General features: G+C 44.6%; 1 protein-coding gene across 2 annotated transcripts in view; it reads left to right on the plus strand.

The window, feature by feature from the left end:
- LOC131889964 (lachesin-like) overlaps positions 1-17903 on the plus strand; it is a 32312-nt gene continuing 14409 nt past the window's right edge. Inside the window, exons 1-3 of one of the 2 annotated variants that reach the window (XM_059239205.1) lie at positions 1-654; positions 6236-6415; positions 9846-10055. In XM_059239205.1, the coding sequence (XP_059095188.1) occupies positions 579-654; positions 6236-6415; positions 9846-10055 (466 nt within the window). In that variant the 5' untranslated portion in view covers positions 1-578. The remainder of the gene's footprint in view (positions 655-6235; positions 6416-9845; positions 10056-17903) is intronic. The other variant, XM_059239203.1, reaches the window with a different exon arrangement.

A 17903-nucleotide genomic window follows, 5' to 3' on the forward strand; every position in this document is an offset into this window, starting at 1 on the left:
CGGAATAAGGCCTAGCTCGTGTGTGTACATCCATGATTTTATTGATATGAAGTGTTGCCTGATTCGCAAATTGCAATAGCCAGATCAGCTGCCGACTGAGTTGCTTGCTTCGAAGTGATTTTTAGACTCCAAATTTTGGGTGACTTGATGATTGATCTCTAGTCAAGTTTCAGGCAGAGCTAGAAAATCGGCTGTGATTGCTTTCGCTGGCTTGGAATGGTTTTATGTGTGTGAGTTTGGCGTGGAAATCTGGTCAAATTATCAGGTGGATTTTCTCACACACCAACGAACAAGTCGACAACTAACCACCAACGGGTGTACATTCATTCTAATATTGCGTACAACAAAGGGAATCGTCGTCATTGCCTGTGAATCAAGAAGCCTCACCATCCACCACACGTCCATACAGGAAGAAAGCTGTTGGATGTTCTCTCAGTTGTGACCAGAATATACCACCACCGACCAATCATCTTTCCCTTACGATCTCACATTTGTCCCACTCACTGCAAGTTATTACCCTCCCGTTTTGTTCAAGAGCACTGGCAATCATTCCAATTTGAACTGAACACGCCGCGAAAATGCATTTTCTAGTGAAAGAGTTCATCCTTCTCGTTGGCTTCTTGTCTTGTTTGTCCACATTCGCCCTTGTCTCAGGTAAGACACAGTTATTCAGGAATCATTATGTGTGTGCGTGTGTGCTTGCTTGTCTCTATCTTGGTCTCTGTGTGCGGTTTTGACATGGTTCCTTGGTTTTTGGCAACCATCATCTGGACTGAAACGGTTTGGCAGCTCCTTCAAATGGAAAATTGACAAAACCAATCGAAATCTTGTTGCTCTCGCACATTGAGTTCGCTCTTAAGGCGAATTCAATCTTCATCAATTTTTCACCTCTCTGGAATCGATTTGCTCACTCCAGGTGATGCATTGCTCACCTATCTTCACTATCAATGGCGAAATTTTTGTCTCTTAGGCTTGAAATGGGACCAGATAGTGTATCTTATCCTCGCCCTTCCCATTGTAACCAAAAACAATCCTTTTAGTGTAATTACCTGGGTTTACCGCAATTTTGTCCGCGGGACTAGTCAAAACATTCTCCACATTCCTCATCAAAAGATGTGAGGGTACGTATGTGCTACTTTGTATGGGGAAAGTCTGAATCAAGTTGGGTTGTCAACAACTCTTTCTTTGAGCTTTGTGTGGTATTGAATTGTGGCTCAGGACCATCAAATATCTTTTGACAACAGTAGAATTCCGAGATTCGGTTCCACTAGATGTTCACACTTCCACCCTGCTTTGATTGCCCAAACGCCATGAATTCAACTTCAAACCCAAACGGGGTCTGGTAAAATGAACGTGGTTGTTTTATACTATCCATGTATGTACGAGTATATATAAAATGTCCCCTCGGATTTTCTTTTGATCAATGGAAACCGTCATTTAGTGAGGTGTTCCGATTCGTTTGATAGGGCGCAGAAATATGAGATGATCCGGGATTGGAACCAATCTGCCAAAGAGCGGCGTGCTTCAACAATACATTTAGCCTCAGTGGAATATTAGGCTCGAGGAATTTGGACCGTGGAATTGTCATGAATACGTAATGACATCTTTTGAGCCCTTGAGCTTAGTTGGGTCCTGGCACTGAAAAGAAAGAATGCTTCAAAAAGCCGGTTCTTCGAGACAATTGCAGAAGATGTGTGCAGAATCCATAACGATAAAGGACGGATTCATGGCAGTTCCTGAGTCTGATTCAGCTCGTCCTTATCTCATGAATGAGGCTATCTCTTAAAGGACCTCATGGTCGTCCCATAGAAGGTTTACCGCATATCTTAATAAGAATTGGCAAGCATCCCGTTTTTTTCGTTTAATTTTCAAAGAACCCGCTGTGAGTCAGTAGAACCGATCTGGAAGTACACTTTTGCGGATTTGAGAGCTGAACTACGTACACACAGAGTAGCCTATGGGCCTATCTTTCATTCAAATCTTGGCCCTGGGCGCTTTTAAATGCCTCCCTATTCCTCTCCTCTTTTGACTTGTGATATTGACGGATCCAGATTGACTGGAAAATCCTTTTCAAGACAGAATCCTTCACTCCGAAAGAGATGAGTTTCAATGTGAAGGGGATGATCTTGGTAGAAAGTTACCGATCTGGAATTCCCTCCCCGAGTTGGTTCGCCTCAATCCGTCCAGTTTGAGAGAGTGAAAATTAAATCATTGCTTCGGACTGGAATGGTTTTTCAAATGGAGAAGTGATCTTTCGCAGCTTCAGGCCCCAGCTTTTGGGCAGAAAATTTATTCATAAACTCATTTGTTTTCTTATTCGAGCTCAGTGAACCGGAGCTAGTTCGTTCGCTTGTTTTGTAGCCATGATCTGGCAGTGCGCCCCGGAAATTTTGCCCCATCATTTGACACTCTATTAATTCAAACTTCACTTAATGATCCTTTTTTCTCCACTGACACCCTTAACTGTCCATGGTTCAGGGTCGCCCGGGGGTCCTTGGAGGTTGCCGAGGATCATGACTCGTATTAATCGAGCGCCCCTGATGAGACATATTCCGAACTTTGTGTCCAAGTCTCCACTTTCAAGTTTCAAGCCACAAAAAGATGGATGAATCTGAATATTTGTCCAACTCCCCTCGCAAAAATGTTAATGGAACGACAAGCAAGTACTGCTCACATCCCTTGAATAACGTGGCAAATACGAGTACAGTTCTGCAATGTATGGATACAAGTCTGCATCCAGCCCGGCCTCACGCCTCACACCCATCGTTTAATACCGTGTCATAAAAGCCCATTTTAAATCCACTTCTTGATGACTGGAACCAATTGCGAAGCTCACGGAAAGACCATTGGCTCACCAACCAAAGCACCTCCTCGCACCACAATCCACCGTCTCTTGAGGAGTGCTGTAATCTTTGACACCGACGACCTCACCTCTCTTGAAACATGTACCAACTCATCCATCTCAGGTCAATGTATTCATGAAGATCTGAGGATCCTCTCCACTTTTGAAACGTGCATGCACGCCTTTGTTCACCAGGGACGTTCAAAATAGGCTCGTCAGTCGGAATTTAGGGTCCGGACCGGGCATGGGCTGCATTCAGTTCATTGTTCATTTAAACCCGGCAAGAAACTGCAAGTGAGACGCTTTTATTTTTGTTGTCTACCATACCCCATGAAACCTGGTTGACAGCAAGAGTAGTACTTGTAAGCAGAACTTGGTCTCTGACAACCCCACTCGAATTTTTGTCCATGTTTCCCTCGGCGAAATGCAATGTTCACATCATCGACCTTGGCTGTGGGTTTATGCCATGTCAAAAGCTCTTTCAGTCTAGCAGGTCTCGTGACTGATAATCATTTTGAGGCTACTCGCTACTGTGCAATACTGATGATTATCGCCAGGATGGTAATGGCTATGTCAAGAGGTAATTAAGTACATTTCAAGTGTAATCATAATCTTCTGTAATCAATGGCTCTGACGATGAGTGGTGTGTGGTTCCAACAACCTATCATGCAAGCAATGACCACAGCCTCGGAATTGCCCAATGCTTGGCTCGTATCTGTTTTTGGTGCTGATGAATCCATATGGCATTGACCCCATTTCATGCTTGTAAATATGCTTGGCAACTAGATCCCTGGTTGTATGACTTTTTTTAACGTTGTTTCGTGCTTTTGTGCTCTTTTTTTGAGGCGGGCCAAACTTATCTGATTCCGGGATGACCCCATTATTTCAAACCATGGTCCTTGTGAAAACATTTATAGATTCACCGACCGTCACGGATTTTGTCTAGTTTTCCCCCCGAGTTCCGATGACAACGATCTGGCATTTTTTGAAACCGTGAAGCCTCATTGAGTTTATTGGGATATGGGTGGAGAGGTTAGGAGTTCTTTTTTTTTCATGCCCATCTGTATGTGCATGGAAAGGTAATAAATTGTGATGGGATGGGAAATTGATAATGCACGATATTCGTACTTTTTTTCTCATGGGGAAACTCGACCGAACACGAAATACAAATCCGGATGGTCCTGAACAAAGACCTGTAAAAAAGTACCGTTCAATGTGTGATGTCAATGTGATCAAAATCTGATCCAAGTAGTTGCCGTCAAGCTCTTGTTCCACTCCTGATCTGAAATGGCCATTCATCTTAATCAAAGATCTCCTCTCCAAATCCACGAGTACCATCTTACCATCAAGTATGTCAACATTCAAGTGATAAATTCATCAACGACCAGTTACGCGCTCTATTTGTAGAGAGGGGAGAAACTTTCTCTATTAGAGAGAGGGATAGAGGGGTCAGAACCGCCACCTTTGAATGAACCTGAGTTGAATCAAACAAAAGTGGAATGCTGAAGATTTGATTGGGATGATGGACGATTTTTTAATAGACATCCTGATAATTCCGTATCATTTTTTTCCACCCCGTGTCTTTGGAATCCTCTTGGGAACCCACCTTTCCCATTCTTTTCAATCGATGAGCGCAGGGTGTGCACTCCCAAGGCATCCCCTGTCTTTTCCTTAAATCGATAGCCGACAACCTTCCAGGTCACTAAATAGACCAAAGCCAGGGGGAGGTTGACTTTTTCAAGGGGATCACCTTCATTCCTACATCGTCGTGGTTCTCCCCACCCCCCTCCTCCAACTCCAAACCTTATCTATCCTTGGTGTTGTCAGTGTGTTTGAGTCTTTGTATGCAGTCCGAAGAGACTCATTGATTATGGGAGACAACAACGAGGAGGGGAGGGATCCCTTATCTTTCTATCTCTATCTATTGACTGCCTCTCCGTCAAGGGTCCCATCATCAGTCCTGAGTTCATCACCGAGTCCAAAATCGGATGTGTGGAGCTTTTACTAATGCTGTCATTTTTCTCGAACAACTTCTTGCTTCACTTTGGAATCTATCCAGTTCTTGCCCGTCTCCTTCTCGCGCGTTCATTTCTCATGTTTGCTTGACGGTTCCAATTAATTTTTTCCCTGGGAATAACTGCTTTTTACGGGGATTGATGTTTTTTACCGGTGCAAGAGTAAAGAACGCACTACTAGCTAACAGGCTACTTCTGAGTGAGCATTGACACAAATTCGGCTCCCCTCGCTCTCAAGAAAGGTTAGGATAAAGTACCCCTTCTTGGATTTTTCTTGCCTTTGCTGGTGGAGGAGCAAGTCGTGGAAGTGAAATGGGCTTAATTTTTCACTTTGATCGGGTAATGGGACACTCGTATGCAAACGTCAATGGCAGCGATTTCGCCCGAGAAACAACCAAAAGTGAATTGGGGCAAGCAGTATCCTGAAGAAGAAGAGGAAGAGGGGAAAGGAAGGAGCTAACCGCCCATACCCCAACTTCAAATAGACCAAAGCTCAGAGCAGAGGGTTGGAGGTGCCCATGTTTGATTATCCTGATTCCTCCTGACCCTTGAACGGTAGAACGATAAGCACTCTGCCCCCTTACCATGCATACTATGACATGTCCGATCTCTACTGGAACATGGGCCAAGCGAGGTATTCGAACCCTGTTGATCTGTTTGTATTCTAACGTTTCTCAGTCCACCTGAACTGAACTGGCTTGGAATGCCAAACAATGGGGCAAAAGAGATCCTCGAGTGCAGGCATACAGATTTAGACTCGGATTGAGGACCTACTCGCTCGAGTTTCGAACGTGATTTACGAGAATTGAAATGGGGACACCATCTATTAGGCAACATTTGCCCCCGTGCCACTCACTGTAAACGTCTACCAGCATAACAAGTAGTAAGCAAGCCAGTCAGCCATTATTCCCTTGTAGGATACATGCATGTTCAGCAGTCATGCTCTGTACTTACGGTAAGAGAAGGGAAGGGTGAAGGGTGTGTTTCAGACAATTTCAAAGACCTCCAGACTTGGATTTCGAACCATTTTCCTCTCTTTCCTCCCTCTTCAAGAGGAACGAGGCTCAAGAGGGCCCCCCAAAGGGAAATTGAAATGAGAAGCCCCCGTTCCAATTACGCTTCTCAAGACGAAACAACCGGGACTCTGGAAGAAAAAGGAAACGAAAACAGAAATGGGGAAGAAGGGACGGAGAAGGAGGAGGATGAAAGGATTGCTGGTATCAAAGTTCACACTCACTATTCCCTGAATACGATCGTCTTCGGGCTCGTCGTGCATGGGATTCCGTTTGTAAGGGCAATGTCCGATTTGACCTAGTTGAATGAGGGGTCTCTTTAGACTTTGGCCGTGTCAATAAAGAGTTTCATTTCCCTGTTTCAGCCGTGCCCTACGGGGATACGAACAACGACATTTACTCCAATGATGACTACGAAGACGATTCAGCCATGAGCAAAGAGGAAAACCAAATCTATGCCGTTCCAAAGTTTGAGTCCACGTCAATCAACGAACTTGTGAATGAGGGTGGAACTATTCGACTTCCGTGCATCGTGGATCGCTTAGGTGAGTTGCAAGCCGTTGGTTAAAATTTGAAACGGACGCCAAACAAATCCGTGTCTCGTGACAACTTACCGGAACTACCACCAAAATGCGACACGTGAGGCGCAAACAATGTTGCCCCGTTCGGTTTCTCATTGTCTGGCCCTTCTTCCACTCAGATTTCGGTGAATACCGAGAACACCGCCAATAGATAGCCACCTGGTGGAATGTAATTATGGTTATATGGTTAGGAGGACGACTTTATAGGCAGTAAATTGTGGGCTTGTAGTTGGGGTGAATCCCATCAAGATGGAAAATGGAGCCCCCCTAAAAATACTTCACATAAACACTCGAAACGCGACAGGAGATCCATGGTTTTCTCAATGGTTTCAACTAGCATGAAAGCCATTTCAAAAAGGGTTGGGTAGAGCACTGCGATCCCTGCCTAGACAGTGAAGATTGGGATTTGTCTTGACTCTTGACCAGTAAGTGTGAAATAATTCAATTTTTATGGCTTCACCAACATATCTCCGAAACCCGTTTTCGAGCCATAGCGTTCATTCCTATATACCTCACTCCTGTAGATGCCGAACGGCAAAGAATAGGTAAAAAACAGGACGCTTGTATTATTTATGGGGGCGTTGAAAGACCCTGATTAAAATTGTAATTGCTACCTGCTATCATATCCCATAAACTCCAAGAACCAAAGCAAAAAGTCGCCTTTTTTTTCAACCCAAAATTTTATGGGAACTGGGTAATCATTGGCTTTTATCGTCACGGGAAGCCCTGATTTCTACTCGAACCGTAAAAAACAATCGGAGCCCTCGAACCACCTTCAAACACATCCTCATCTTTCTCATAAAAGTGCTGAGGGGTAAACATTTTCACATTGGGATGCCAAAGTACCCAAGACCTCCAAGTAAAAAGAACATCCATAACATTGAAAAAGCCTTCACTTCCAGTTCTACGTTACCTGTCGTCGATAAGTGAACGTGTCTCCTTCTAGTCACAGGCCACTTGTGTCTGTGTGACATTTCCTGTCTTAAATGCTCCTATGATATGCGTGTCCAAATCCTGGCGAGAGTTTCCACCTCTGAATGAATGTGTTCCTCACCTGGGTTGGTTCATCATCCATCTGCTAAAAAGGAGTGAATGACGACGGATTTCCAAGCCACCCTGCATGGAGAGTTGTTGTTGTAGCTGTTGGTGGTGGTGGTAGTGTTTTCCCGAGAGTGTGACAAAAACCATCAAATGGGACGGCTAATTAACTGCATGCAGAATCTACCCTCAACCCAACTACCCCCTCCCTCTCACGGACATGAAACGGGTTGCAGGTGTCTTCCAAAGTCCTCACGTTTATCTCTCTCTCTCTCTCTTGCCTTTCTCACTCAATAAGTGTCCACGTGTGCACACACTATACATTTAGTATTGGCTTCGATATATGATTCAATTGCGGCTCTTATATAAGCACGCCATATCCAAAAATGGCCGTATTTGTTTAGGCGAATACGTTACAAACTGAGACAAGGAACGTGGTCTTGATATTAGGAGACTTAATCTCAAACTTCCTGCCCATCACCAACTCTCTGACAGCTTCACTGAGCGATCTGCACCTGCTTTAAAAAGAGCTTGAAGCCTGTCATGATCAAGAGAGTTACGGTTTCAATGGCATTCTTGGCCAATGTTTTGAGTGTCTCTGAAATCCTTTTTTTCTGATGAGGAGGATGAAGAAGGGGTTGGGGAATGAAAACATGACGGGATACAAGGGGTGTTGAAGGTGTGAATGTGCGTTTCCTGGCTTGCCATTTGCTTGGGCTATTGACACCTCTTTGTTGCTTCTTAAGCACTCTAGGTAGACAATGGCGCGTTGTTACCATTTGGTGAATGGCGTTTGTCGGTGTCATGTCAAAACATCTTCATTACTGGCATAATGGCGAAATATCGATCGGCAGTGCACGACTGTATTCTACGTGTTTCCCAAATGGCTGGCCACCAGCCCACCAGGAAGCACCAATTTCCCATTATTGTTATTGAGGTCCGTCCGTTCATCCGTCCGTCCGTCCGTCTTCTTGTGTCATGGCCATATCAAGAGGGGGTGGAATTTGGCCATATTTTGATGGTCCAAAGAAATCCATCAAGGAGAGGCCACGAAGAGCTTGTTGGTATTCATCTTATCATCTGAAGGGGAGAACGACCGGCCGGAGCTGCCAGCGTCCTAGACTACATAGAAGACATGCAATGAATAAAACATTGGAATTTGGAAGCTTTTGGCCTCACCTCACCAGTCACATCTCACCTCATGGAGAGAGACAGAAAGAGCGAGAGAGTCAAGCAATGAAGAAAAGTTTGATCACGAATTTTCATCGACCAAGGTGGTCGGTCCACGCCTGGGCGGCGGGTGGAGAAGTTGAGCATTTTGTCAAATCACACCTTAGCTGCACGGCGGGTGACACCTGGCAATTCGGTGGAATTCTGTTGCATTCTCCTTGGCCTAAATCAAAGTGAAATTAGATTTTGAGGGGATTCCAAAGGAATGTATTATGGCCATTCTTGAACCTCAGGGTGCGATATGGAATAGAGTGAAAGAGAAGGGGGGGGGACATTTTTTTGAATGAGCAATGATGTCTCAGATGACAAAGAAGCTAGTCGTTGGCAAGAGGGAGAATGGCTCGACCATTGAAGAGATAACCTTTCATCTCACTTGCCATCTCTTGATTTGACGACCCTTGTACCACATCGTGCCCTATTGGGAGACTATGGAAGAGCGCGCAGCAAGGGTTCTGGATCGCACCCGCCACCACCATCTTGATTCAGATTGGAGTGTCAACTTTTGAAACATCGTTATTACAGTCTCTTTTTATTGTATTTGGATTCTCTCTCTGGATGTTTGACTCTCTCAATCTGGTCTCTCGTGTATAAGTCGTCGACACTTTGGTGGATCCAACGAGTCTAGACGTGGCCAGATGAAAGGGAACATGCATGGCTTCTCTTCTTTCACGACCACTTCCGTTAGAACCATAGATTGTGCACGAGTAGTATACCGACATGTCTTTATCATCTACGTATCTATCTAGTATCCAATCCACCTGTTACTAGTAACAAAGTCATAATCACGTTGAGACAACAATCTTTATGACTCTCGTCCATCTGTGACCTTTTCGAATGCACTGAACGACCAATTGAGTGGACTTTGGCTTATTAGTTTTTTGGGAGACTGCTAGTTCGAATATGAGTTGACTGTTGGTCATTTATAGCTCTCATTGGCCATAAAAACGATCTGTCCGAGTTGGTGTTTTTTTTCTGTCAGTTTCAATAATGCGTGGTGCTCCACTTCAATAGCTTAATTTGTAGACAAATTGATCGACGCCAGAGCCTTTTAACCCCAATAAAAAATTGCCATCGCTATTTGGCGTCAAATTCGTTCTAATGCTTTGTCTTTTTCCATTCATTTCAGAGGGTTTCGTTTTGCTGTGGAAGAAAGGTGATTCCATCTTGGCGGTGGGCAAGCAAATGGTGGAGAAGGACAATCGTTATCAATTGGAATCTGAGGAGAATGGCAACACTCTGGTCATCAGTTTGGCCGATCAAAGCGATGCCGGCAACTACACGTGTCAAATCTCCACTTTTCAGCCTTCAGAGATTCACCACACGATCAAGATTAGAGGTAAGTAATCCAAAGAAATCATTTGGATCATTCTCTTTGTGATCAATGCTAGCTTTGTTCCATACTGTTCCCGAGCGTCAATCAACCGGGTCTTTTATGAACGGAATCCGGGGAATTAATTTCCATTTCTGGAAGGCAATTAAATTCTTGAAACGAGATCCGGTTTCGCTCGTTTGAAACGCTTGGCATTTTAATGAAGTGAAGGAAACATATTCCCCCTTGTTCCATCACTTTGGGGCGTTCCACTTGGATCACTTCGTCGTCTTCTCGTTTGGGACGGTCCTTTCTCTCTCCCTCGTTCCTTCCTTCCTCTCTTTTCGTTCAATGGGATCAAGTCATTGGTCCACGAAAATGAAGGGTGGATTAGTGTCCAAATTTCTCGCTCCTCCCCACCCAAGAGGTTCGATGACTCAGTCGTAACTCATTACAAAGTTACTCTCAGCAGTTTCACATTTTCCGAACAGTTGCTCTTGTTAGTCTGACTTGACTCTCTCTTGAACATTCACGGCTTGGTGTTCCCACCTTGAAGGTAATCAATATGGTTTATGAGATGGTTTTCGCGAGCATATCCCACCAGAGTGAATTTGACGACCCAAGATCGATATGAGAACGAATACAAAATCGAAAAGCCTTGACATTACTCTTCCTAATGACCACCCAATAATTGTAAAACTGGGCGAAGGTTTGTCAATGAGAGAACGTCAAGGCTTTGCTGGGTCCTGGGTGGGCGGTCAAAGCCATGAATAATGTGCGACACGCACGACTCCAATTCAAAATTACGACTTACACATGTGATACGGTTCCGTGGGCGAGTGTTCCATTTCTCTCACAATGGCCACCTCGCTTGTGTTGTGTTTGAGGTGTACGAGTAGTATAGGTACATAAGAGAATGTTCCCTCACGTGGTGGTGGTTGAAGCTCATCTCATCTTCCTAATTTGACTTGATCCCAGCCACACTTTGAGGCTTCTGCACCTTCAAACATGACGAGTAGACCCGTATATCAATTCTATTCAGTTCTGTTGAAGTGAACATACTACTTGAATGTGGAGATCAAGTTTCCAATTTGGTTCTCCCTCCTGTCTAGCAGAGTATTTCATACGAGGGCGCAATCGGTCCCAAGAGACGCACTGTGCGTGTGTCATTGGAAACTTTGTTCGAGATTAAAACTTGTCCAATGTCCACCCACACATGTGCCTCCCTCTTAAAAGGCAAAGCAACACGGACCAAGAGCGTAGAGAGGATATAAAATCCATTGTTGGAGTTTCTCAGGCACTTTCAGTGGACAGTTAGGCTCCATATGGGGTCCGTCTAGTGTTCTAAAATGGCTGCTGGACGGAATTAGGGATCCCGGGCAAAGGGGGTGCATATTTGAAGCGGTAATTTGACTGAACTGGACATCGACAGACCGATGGACGGACAAGCAGACGGACGGAGGAATGTTCTATCTTCTCGGAACTGGTACGTACAACAACGTCCATAATTTGTGGGAAGATATCGTATTTGTGCCTTCCTGGTGTTCTTCCTCTTCAGGCAGAAACCAACCAGAGGGGTTGGTGGATTGGATTGGAATTTTCTCGTGTCCGCTTGAATTGATATTCAAATTGGGACGGAGGTATGTAGACGTTTCTGCACCCTCCGTTCCTTTTTTCTCCTTTAGAGGGTTTATATGAGAAAATTGATAAAGATGGTGTTTTGGAGGTTCAAAGACAGCTCTTGGCTTGATGAAAAAAAGTGCACCCGGTTTCAATTACTTGAGCGATGAAGAAGTGGTCCAAACCCTCGACTTTGATATGATTTGCAACCTCTATGTAGTATGTACTTTAGGGTGTACAATGTACATGCCGCCGCCTGAGAAGAGGAAGGGGATTTTGTGGCACCCAAGTGAGAAGAGGTCAGGATTAGGAGGGGATCAAGGTTGGTTGGATTTCTGGTAGGAGAAGCAAAGATCCATCCCGGTTCTCTCTCCGATTTCAGCCCCTCGCCTTGTCCTGGACATTGGAGGGTGGGTTCTTGCTTTAATCTGATTCCATGCAAACTACCAGGCTTACAAATGTTCCATTACAGCCTTTCCAGAAGGGGGTGGGGGGGTAGAAGATGGGCAATACCAGAACCTTACTGAACAGGCATGGAAAAAAGTTCAATAACAGATACGCAAACCCATCTGTATTGCGAACGATTTCACGGAAACTTCCTCCCGATCCTATACGTGTTCCAATGAGTCCACAATGACAAAGCTCGTTGGCTGGCGGCCAGATGCCATGTATGATATTTATTTTTCCCACACCAAAAGCTTCTGTATGTTTGCGTTATGTGATAACGTGTTATCAACACCGCCTTAGGGTAATTTTGGCGTTGGTTTTCCGTCAAAGTCCAGTGATCCATTGTGCCTCGAGCATTGTGGGTTGCAATGTACATACAATAATAGTGCACATGACTATACGAAGACAACCGGGTTCATGTGCATTGATCTATGATCTGCGGGAGCACATTCGGTCTATTTGAGAACAATGACAGATCGCGATGGTCCATTTCCAATAAACAAAGAAATGATACACTAGATTTAGATAGATGTGGGTTGAGAATGGTTGTGATTAACAAACTTTGTCGAATGAAGGAGTAGTGGACGAATGGTCAGAACGAGGATCGGAAATCCAACGGGAATAATGGCCTCCTGGATTTCCGCAGTGACTGGATTCGAAAAGCTGAGGATAAAGCTTCTGATGAACTTTGGAATTCTGATCGATCTCTGAGAAAGTATTACCGAGGATTGTCTGTTGAAAAGATGGAGAAGGCCAGAAGTGGATTGAATCAAGATTGGCTCTTTTCAGCGTCTAGACAGGTTCCATAGGCGATGTGCGAGATCCATTATGAGTGGAATTGGTGTTCCCAGGTCCATTGATCCACATCACCAAGGGACGACTTGACTGAGTGGATGGGATTCGAAGGGTTATTTTGAGACAAGCTCAGAGAAGAGTTGTATATAGTCCACAGATCGAGTAGTCGATCTGAGCGCGAGAGCAACGGAGGGATGGAAGAAAAACTGGCTGGGGGTTGAGATTGTTCATGGAAAATGATGGAAGATGGATTTGTGTCGCGGACAACTCGTGCAATCGTGAGCAATCATTTCGAACAAAGACTTTCCCTACGTACTACACTTTGGAAATGGGACGGAGACCCGTGTTCCACTGAATAGATCCCAGGCTTTTGAATTGCCCTTAAAGATTGAAGGAAGTGCCACCTTAAACACAGTGATTTACTGTCCAATCTGGCACTAGGTTGGATCTTGGAAACAAGTCTAGCTGATGAGGTTTGGTCAGTCGGTTGGTTGGCCGAGGATATAAATGCGAGAAGAGAGAAATCCCCAAGTCCATGGCCTCCTCCTCCTCCTCCTTCTCAATTTTCTCTGGTTCTGGCCATCAGCTAGTTCGTGTGATGAGTAAAATCTCCCCTCAAACCACCTCTATTTGGATGGATGGAGGGCAAGGAGTGGACCCCAAAAGATGAAGGGTCCTTCCATCTTCGCTTACTCCCCAAGTTTTCCTTTCCTCTTCGTCTTCTACTTCTTACCCCGTGGTCCCTTTTGCCGGGTGCTTCGTCTCTTTACTATTACTTTATGTACGTACGTACGTCGGGTCCAATCCAGTCCAGTGGTGGCCGTCTCGGCTCTTTTCCACCAAAAGGCGTTTTGAGTCAGCACATCAATCCCAATGGAAAGGGAGCCAGAGATGCGAAAGACCTCTATGACCACCATGGACCTCCGGAGACTTGTTGTTCAAAGGAAAGAAGTGGTGATTTCCGTTCAAATGGACTTTACCATTCAATATCAGGATGAGGGTAGAGGGGGTCAAAGTACTCAATAATTCAAAGCCAAGTGGTTTTGATCGTATCAACCACGAGGAGGGTGTGTTAATTCGATTGAAGGTGTAAACTGTCCGGAAGGAACCTGTTGAAACCATCTTCACTTCCTCTATCTAGCTTGAGTTTGCCCTCCACGTCACAACACACAGATCCAGTCCACCCGTCCAACGGAAGTAAGTTATACGAGAGATTATCAGGCAAATCTATAAGTAGCCAACCATTACTCCATCTACTCCACACATATCAGGGTGAGGGAATGTGTTTGGAGGTGCTAGTTTCGACTACTGCACATGGAACAGCATCATCTTGGTTCTAAATGGGAGGCTCTCGCGAGTAGTCAAACAAGGCGTTTTGCATTATGCCAACCAGCAGCAGGTCCTTTACACAATGAACTCCAATGTCTATGCCATTCAAAAGACAACAACGAAACCTAATTTCCTGTTTTCTCTCTTCTCCTCCGTCCGTTCGTCCGTTGGCTGGTTTGTTGGTCTGCCATCTATCCAATTGGTAGTGCACACAGTAAGCCACTGGCTTGGTTGGTATGCACCTACTATATAAGTAGATACGTCTAGGGGAACAACCCACACAGGACTCGCTCGATGATGCCTTTTCTGTTGTGTTGGACGAGTAGTAATAACCACAACGCTGGGCTTGCCAATGAAAATTGCTCTCGGTATAGTTTGTAGTGTTTGCGGTATCCTAGAGATCGAGGAGAGATGAGAGCATTCATCGTAATTCATCCGATGAGAGATCGTGCCGTAATTGTCTGGACATTTTTTTACTGGCCTCATAGCCATCGGCGGGTCGGTCGTATGATTGGTAATTTAAGACATCAACAAGTCCTGGCCGGAAAAGTCAAGAGAAGCGGGTGCACGCCTGAAAAGGAAACGAGATGAAATAGTACCTAGTAAGCTTGTTTTTTCACGCTTCCCTGAACTAACTTCATTTGTCCACTTGGTGAAAGGCCATTACAACATTGGAGATCACGAAACGCTTCGGGATCTGGCTACCAATCACAACTCAAGCAGAAGAGGAGAAAGAGGAACGGGAGGAGGGTGGCTAACTTTGATTGTGATTGAGAATGGGATCAATTGATCGACGGAAATAGGACTGTACTGTACATGCTCAAGAATAAGGACCCATAGCAAGATTACAAGTACGCGTACATGTCTCGATTGATTTCTGAGTGAAGGTGATTGAAACCCTTCAAATGGTCCAAAACAGCGACTAAGGGACAAATTTACTGGGTTTACCGCTTTGGAAATCAATGAACGAACGAAGTGAGACCATTCTGACACACGTTGTTCAAGCATGATTCTCCTCTTTTGTCTCCTCCAAGTTGTCTCCAGTCTCTTTATCCACTTGAAGCGTGTCCATGACAGCGCTGTTCTTCCGACCAAACTTTGAACAGTTCCCAAATGTCTTCGACAAACGTCGGATCTGATGCACTTATTTACCTCGTCGAGGAAGGTTAAGGCTCTGGAATGGAAAAATTCCACTTGGATTGGGAATTCTCGCCCTACATGCAATACGTATGTAGTTGAGATGGTGTGGGTTGCGCCTTTCATTGATTCCACTTGGATGACTCCAGCTTCCCAACTGGAGGAAGACGACACGAATTGCCTTCATTGATACGCTTGTAATTCAAATCTTAGGTTATACGAGTCAACAATGAGAGTTTGTTTCTTCCCCTCTAGCTGAAGGGAACTCTTAGATTTGAAGCTGGAAATTTCGTAAAGCCCAAGCAAAAAGGTGGAAACATGCGAAGGGCTTAAATACGTTGTGCAAACATGAGAAGCTGACAGACTCTACTTTTTTTGCTGTTCGAGGTGATTAAAAGGCTTCATCAAAAAAATTTCCATCGGACAGATGCTTATTGGAAAACAAAGCTTACTGCCCCATCTCAAAGTCTTACTGATATTACCATGGAGCTAAAAAATGCTTGAAATGTGATCTGACTAAAAGGAGAGCTAATTGCAGGCCAGGACCTTTTTTTACCTCTCGGTCTCCCCATGGTCCCAAATGTTGTCTCAGTGGTCGTATAGTTTTCACAAAGGTGTCGTAAAAGCCCTTGGAGATTACCCTGGGTTTCGTGCAATGCGCATTGCCGTCGCCAGACTTTTGAGCAAACACATAGTGCATACAACCAAGTCCTTCAACCAACAATCAATCGCTTCAACTGGGACTGCACATCATTAAGCTCAAGAAATATTCACCGTATTCTCGAAGTTGTAAACTGGAGTCCCGTTGACTTTGGCCATTTGGTATTCCCGGGTTCATTAATGCCGCTGAATTCTGATGAGCTTGCTTTTGTCGCAATTTTTTGGCCCACTCAGCACCTTTTTCACTCGCTTTAACGCTACTTCTCGGTTTGTGTGGCATGATCGGTGTCAACACGATGGGATTAGACGGTTTCCATGGGATCAAACTCATTTCATTTAATGTTCCATTCATCTCCTGTCTTCTGTCTTGTGACCAATCAAGTTGTCACAAGACTCCAAAAGCGATGAATCTTTGTCTTGTTTTTGATAGCCATAAGAGGCCAGCCAGTCCATCTACAATGCCACATCTCGCTAATCTGGGTCAATAAATCTCCCGGCGACTCGTTCCATAATTAATTCTCGATATCCCACACCTGTCCCATTCCCAGAAGCAACCCCACCTCTCGTCCCCCCAGTCCCTTCAAACCTGACTGATCCCACTTGCTTGTACACTTGGCAATGGCTTTTATTTATTGCGGTAGTTCCACGAATTGCACGTATTTCTGGATGATAAATACCCACGCCAAAGGAATCGAAATCATAGATCATAGGGCTGGACTTTTCCCAGGTTTCAACTTATCTGAGAGGGAACCAGTTGGATTGGATGCCAATGGTCCCCAATCAGTTCCACACAGAATCTTACTTTATCCAATGAGAGGGTGGAATGTGTCCCTTGGCTTTCCAGTGATAAATTTGCACATGCTTGCATTTGGGAGGGCATTAAACTTTAGGGGGTTGAAATTGGGTAAATTGAGGGGATTGTTCGTGGTCTGGTTGGTCTCTTTCTGCTCTTTAGGAACCTGAAGTTATGGGAACTGTTGGAGCCATTTCCCCCATTCACTAGTAAGGAAATCAATACTCAGCACCCCGTATGCATCACTGATTTTGTTACCGGCATTAAAACGGGAATGCAATGCAAATAGGATGTAAATCCGGGTGAAAAAAATAATAATATATATTTTCAACTCCCTCTACATAATATAAGCTTCCTGGGACCTTTTCCTCTGTCATTGGAGCATTGCATTCCAATTCTTATTTTGCTTCCTTCTCTGGCTTTTTGTTGCCTCTTAACAGAAGGTCGGGGGATTTTTTCCAGGGAAGACCGAAGCCAATCCACCCCCTCCTGATGGAATTGGATTGGATCGACGAGGTTCTTCCTTTGGTTTCATGATGGTGATGACGTAATGGCGTTAATGGTTGTGTTTTCCGTATTCTTGCAATTTCATCCGTTTCATTAAGCGATGTTGTTGACCACTTTCACATTACTCACATTCATAGCAGAGGTAGTATGTAGTAGTAGTATGGGGGAAGACTGAGCTTTGGCTTTTCCCTCCGATTCTTCCTCCGTCTCCTCTTAGTGCAGTGTTCCCCTCTGAAAAGAAGACAGGAAAATTAATGATTGACTCGTGTCAAAAGTCTCATATGAACAACTTAGACTTGTGTATTTGAGGTCATAATCATGAGATCTCGTGTTTTCGGACCGCCATTTAGAGCATTGACGATTAATAAGCTGCTCGCCACAAACACGTGGCTACATTTGCCTTATTTGACTTATGAGTGAGGAGAACATATTGGCCATTTCCTGGGATCTTGGAACAACTCATTAGCCTAGGATGCGGGAGAAGAAAAAAAAGCTAGAGTAAACACGTTTCGCATTGTTCTCTAGTGGAAATACACCTGAAGGTGGAACTTCTCTGAAACCCAGAATGTCCAATAAGGCAAATGTAG

Source organism: Tigriopus californicus, chromosome 11, assembly GCF_007210705.1.
Source record: "Tigriopus californicus strain San Diego chromosome 11, Tcal_SD_v2.1, whole genome shotgun sequence".
Taxonomy (NCBI): Eukaryota; Metazoa; Arthropoda; class Copepoda; order Harpacticoida; family Harpacticidae; genus Tigriopus; species Tigriopus californicus.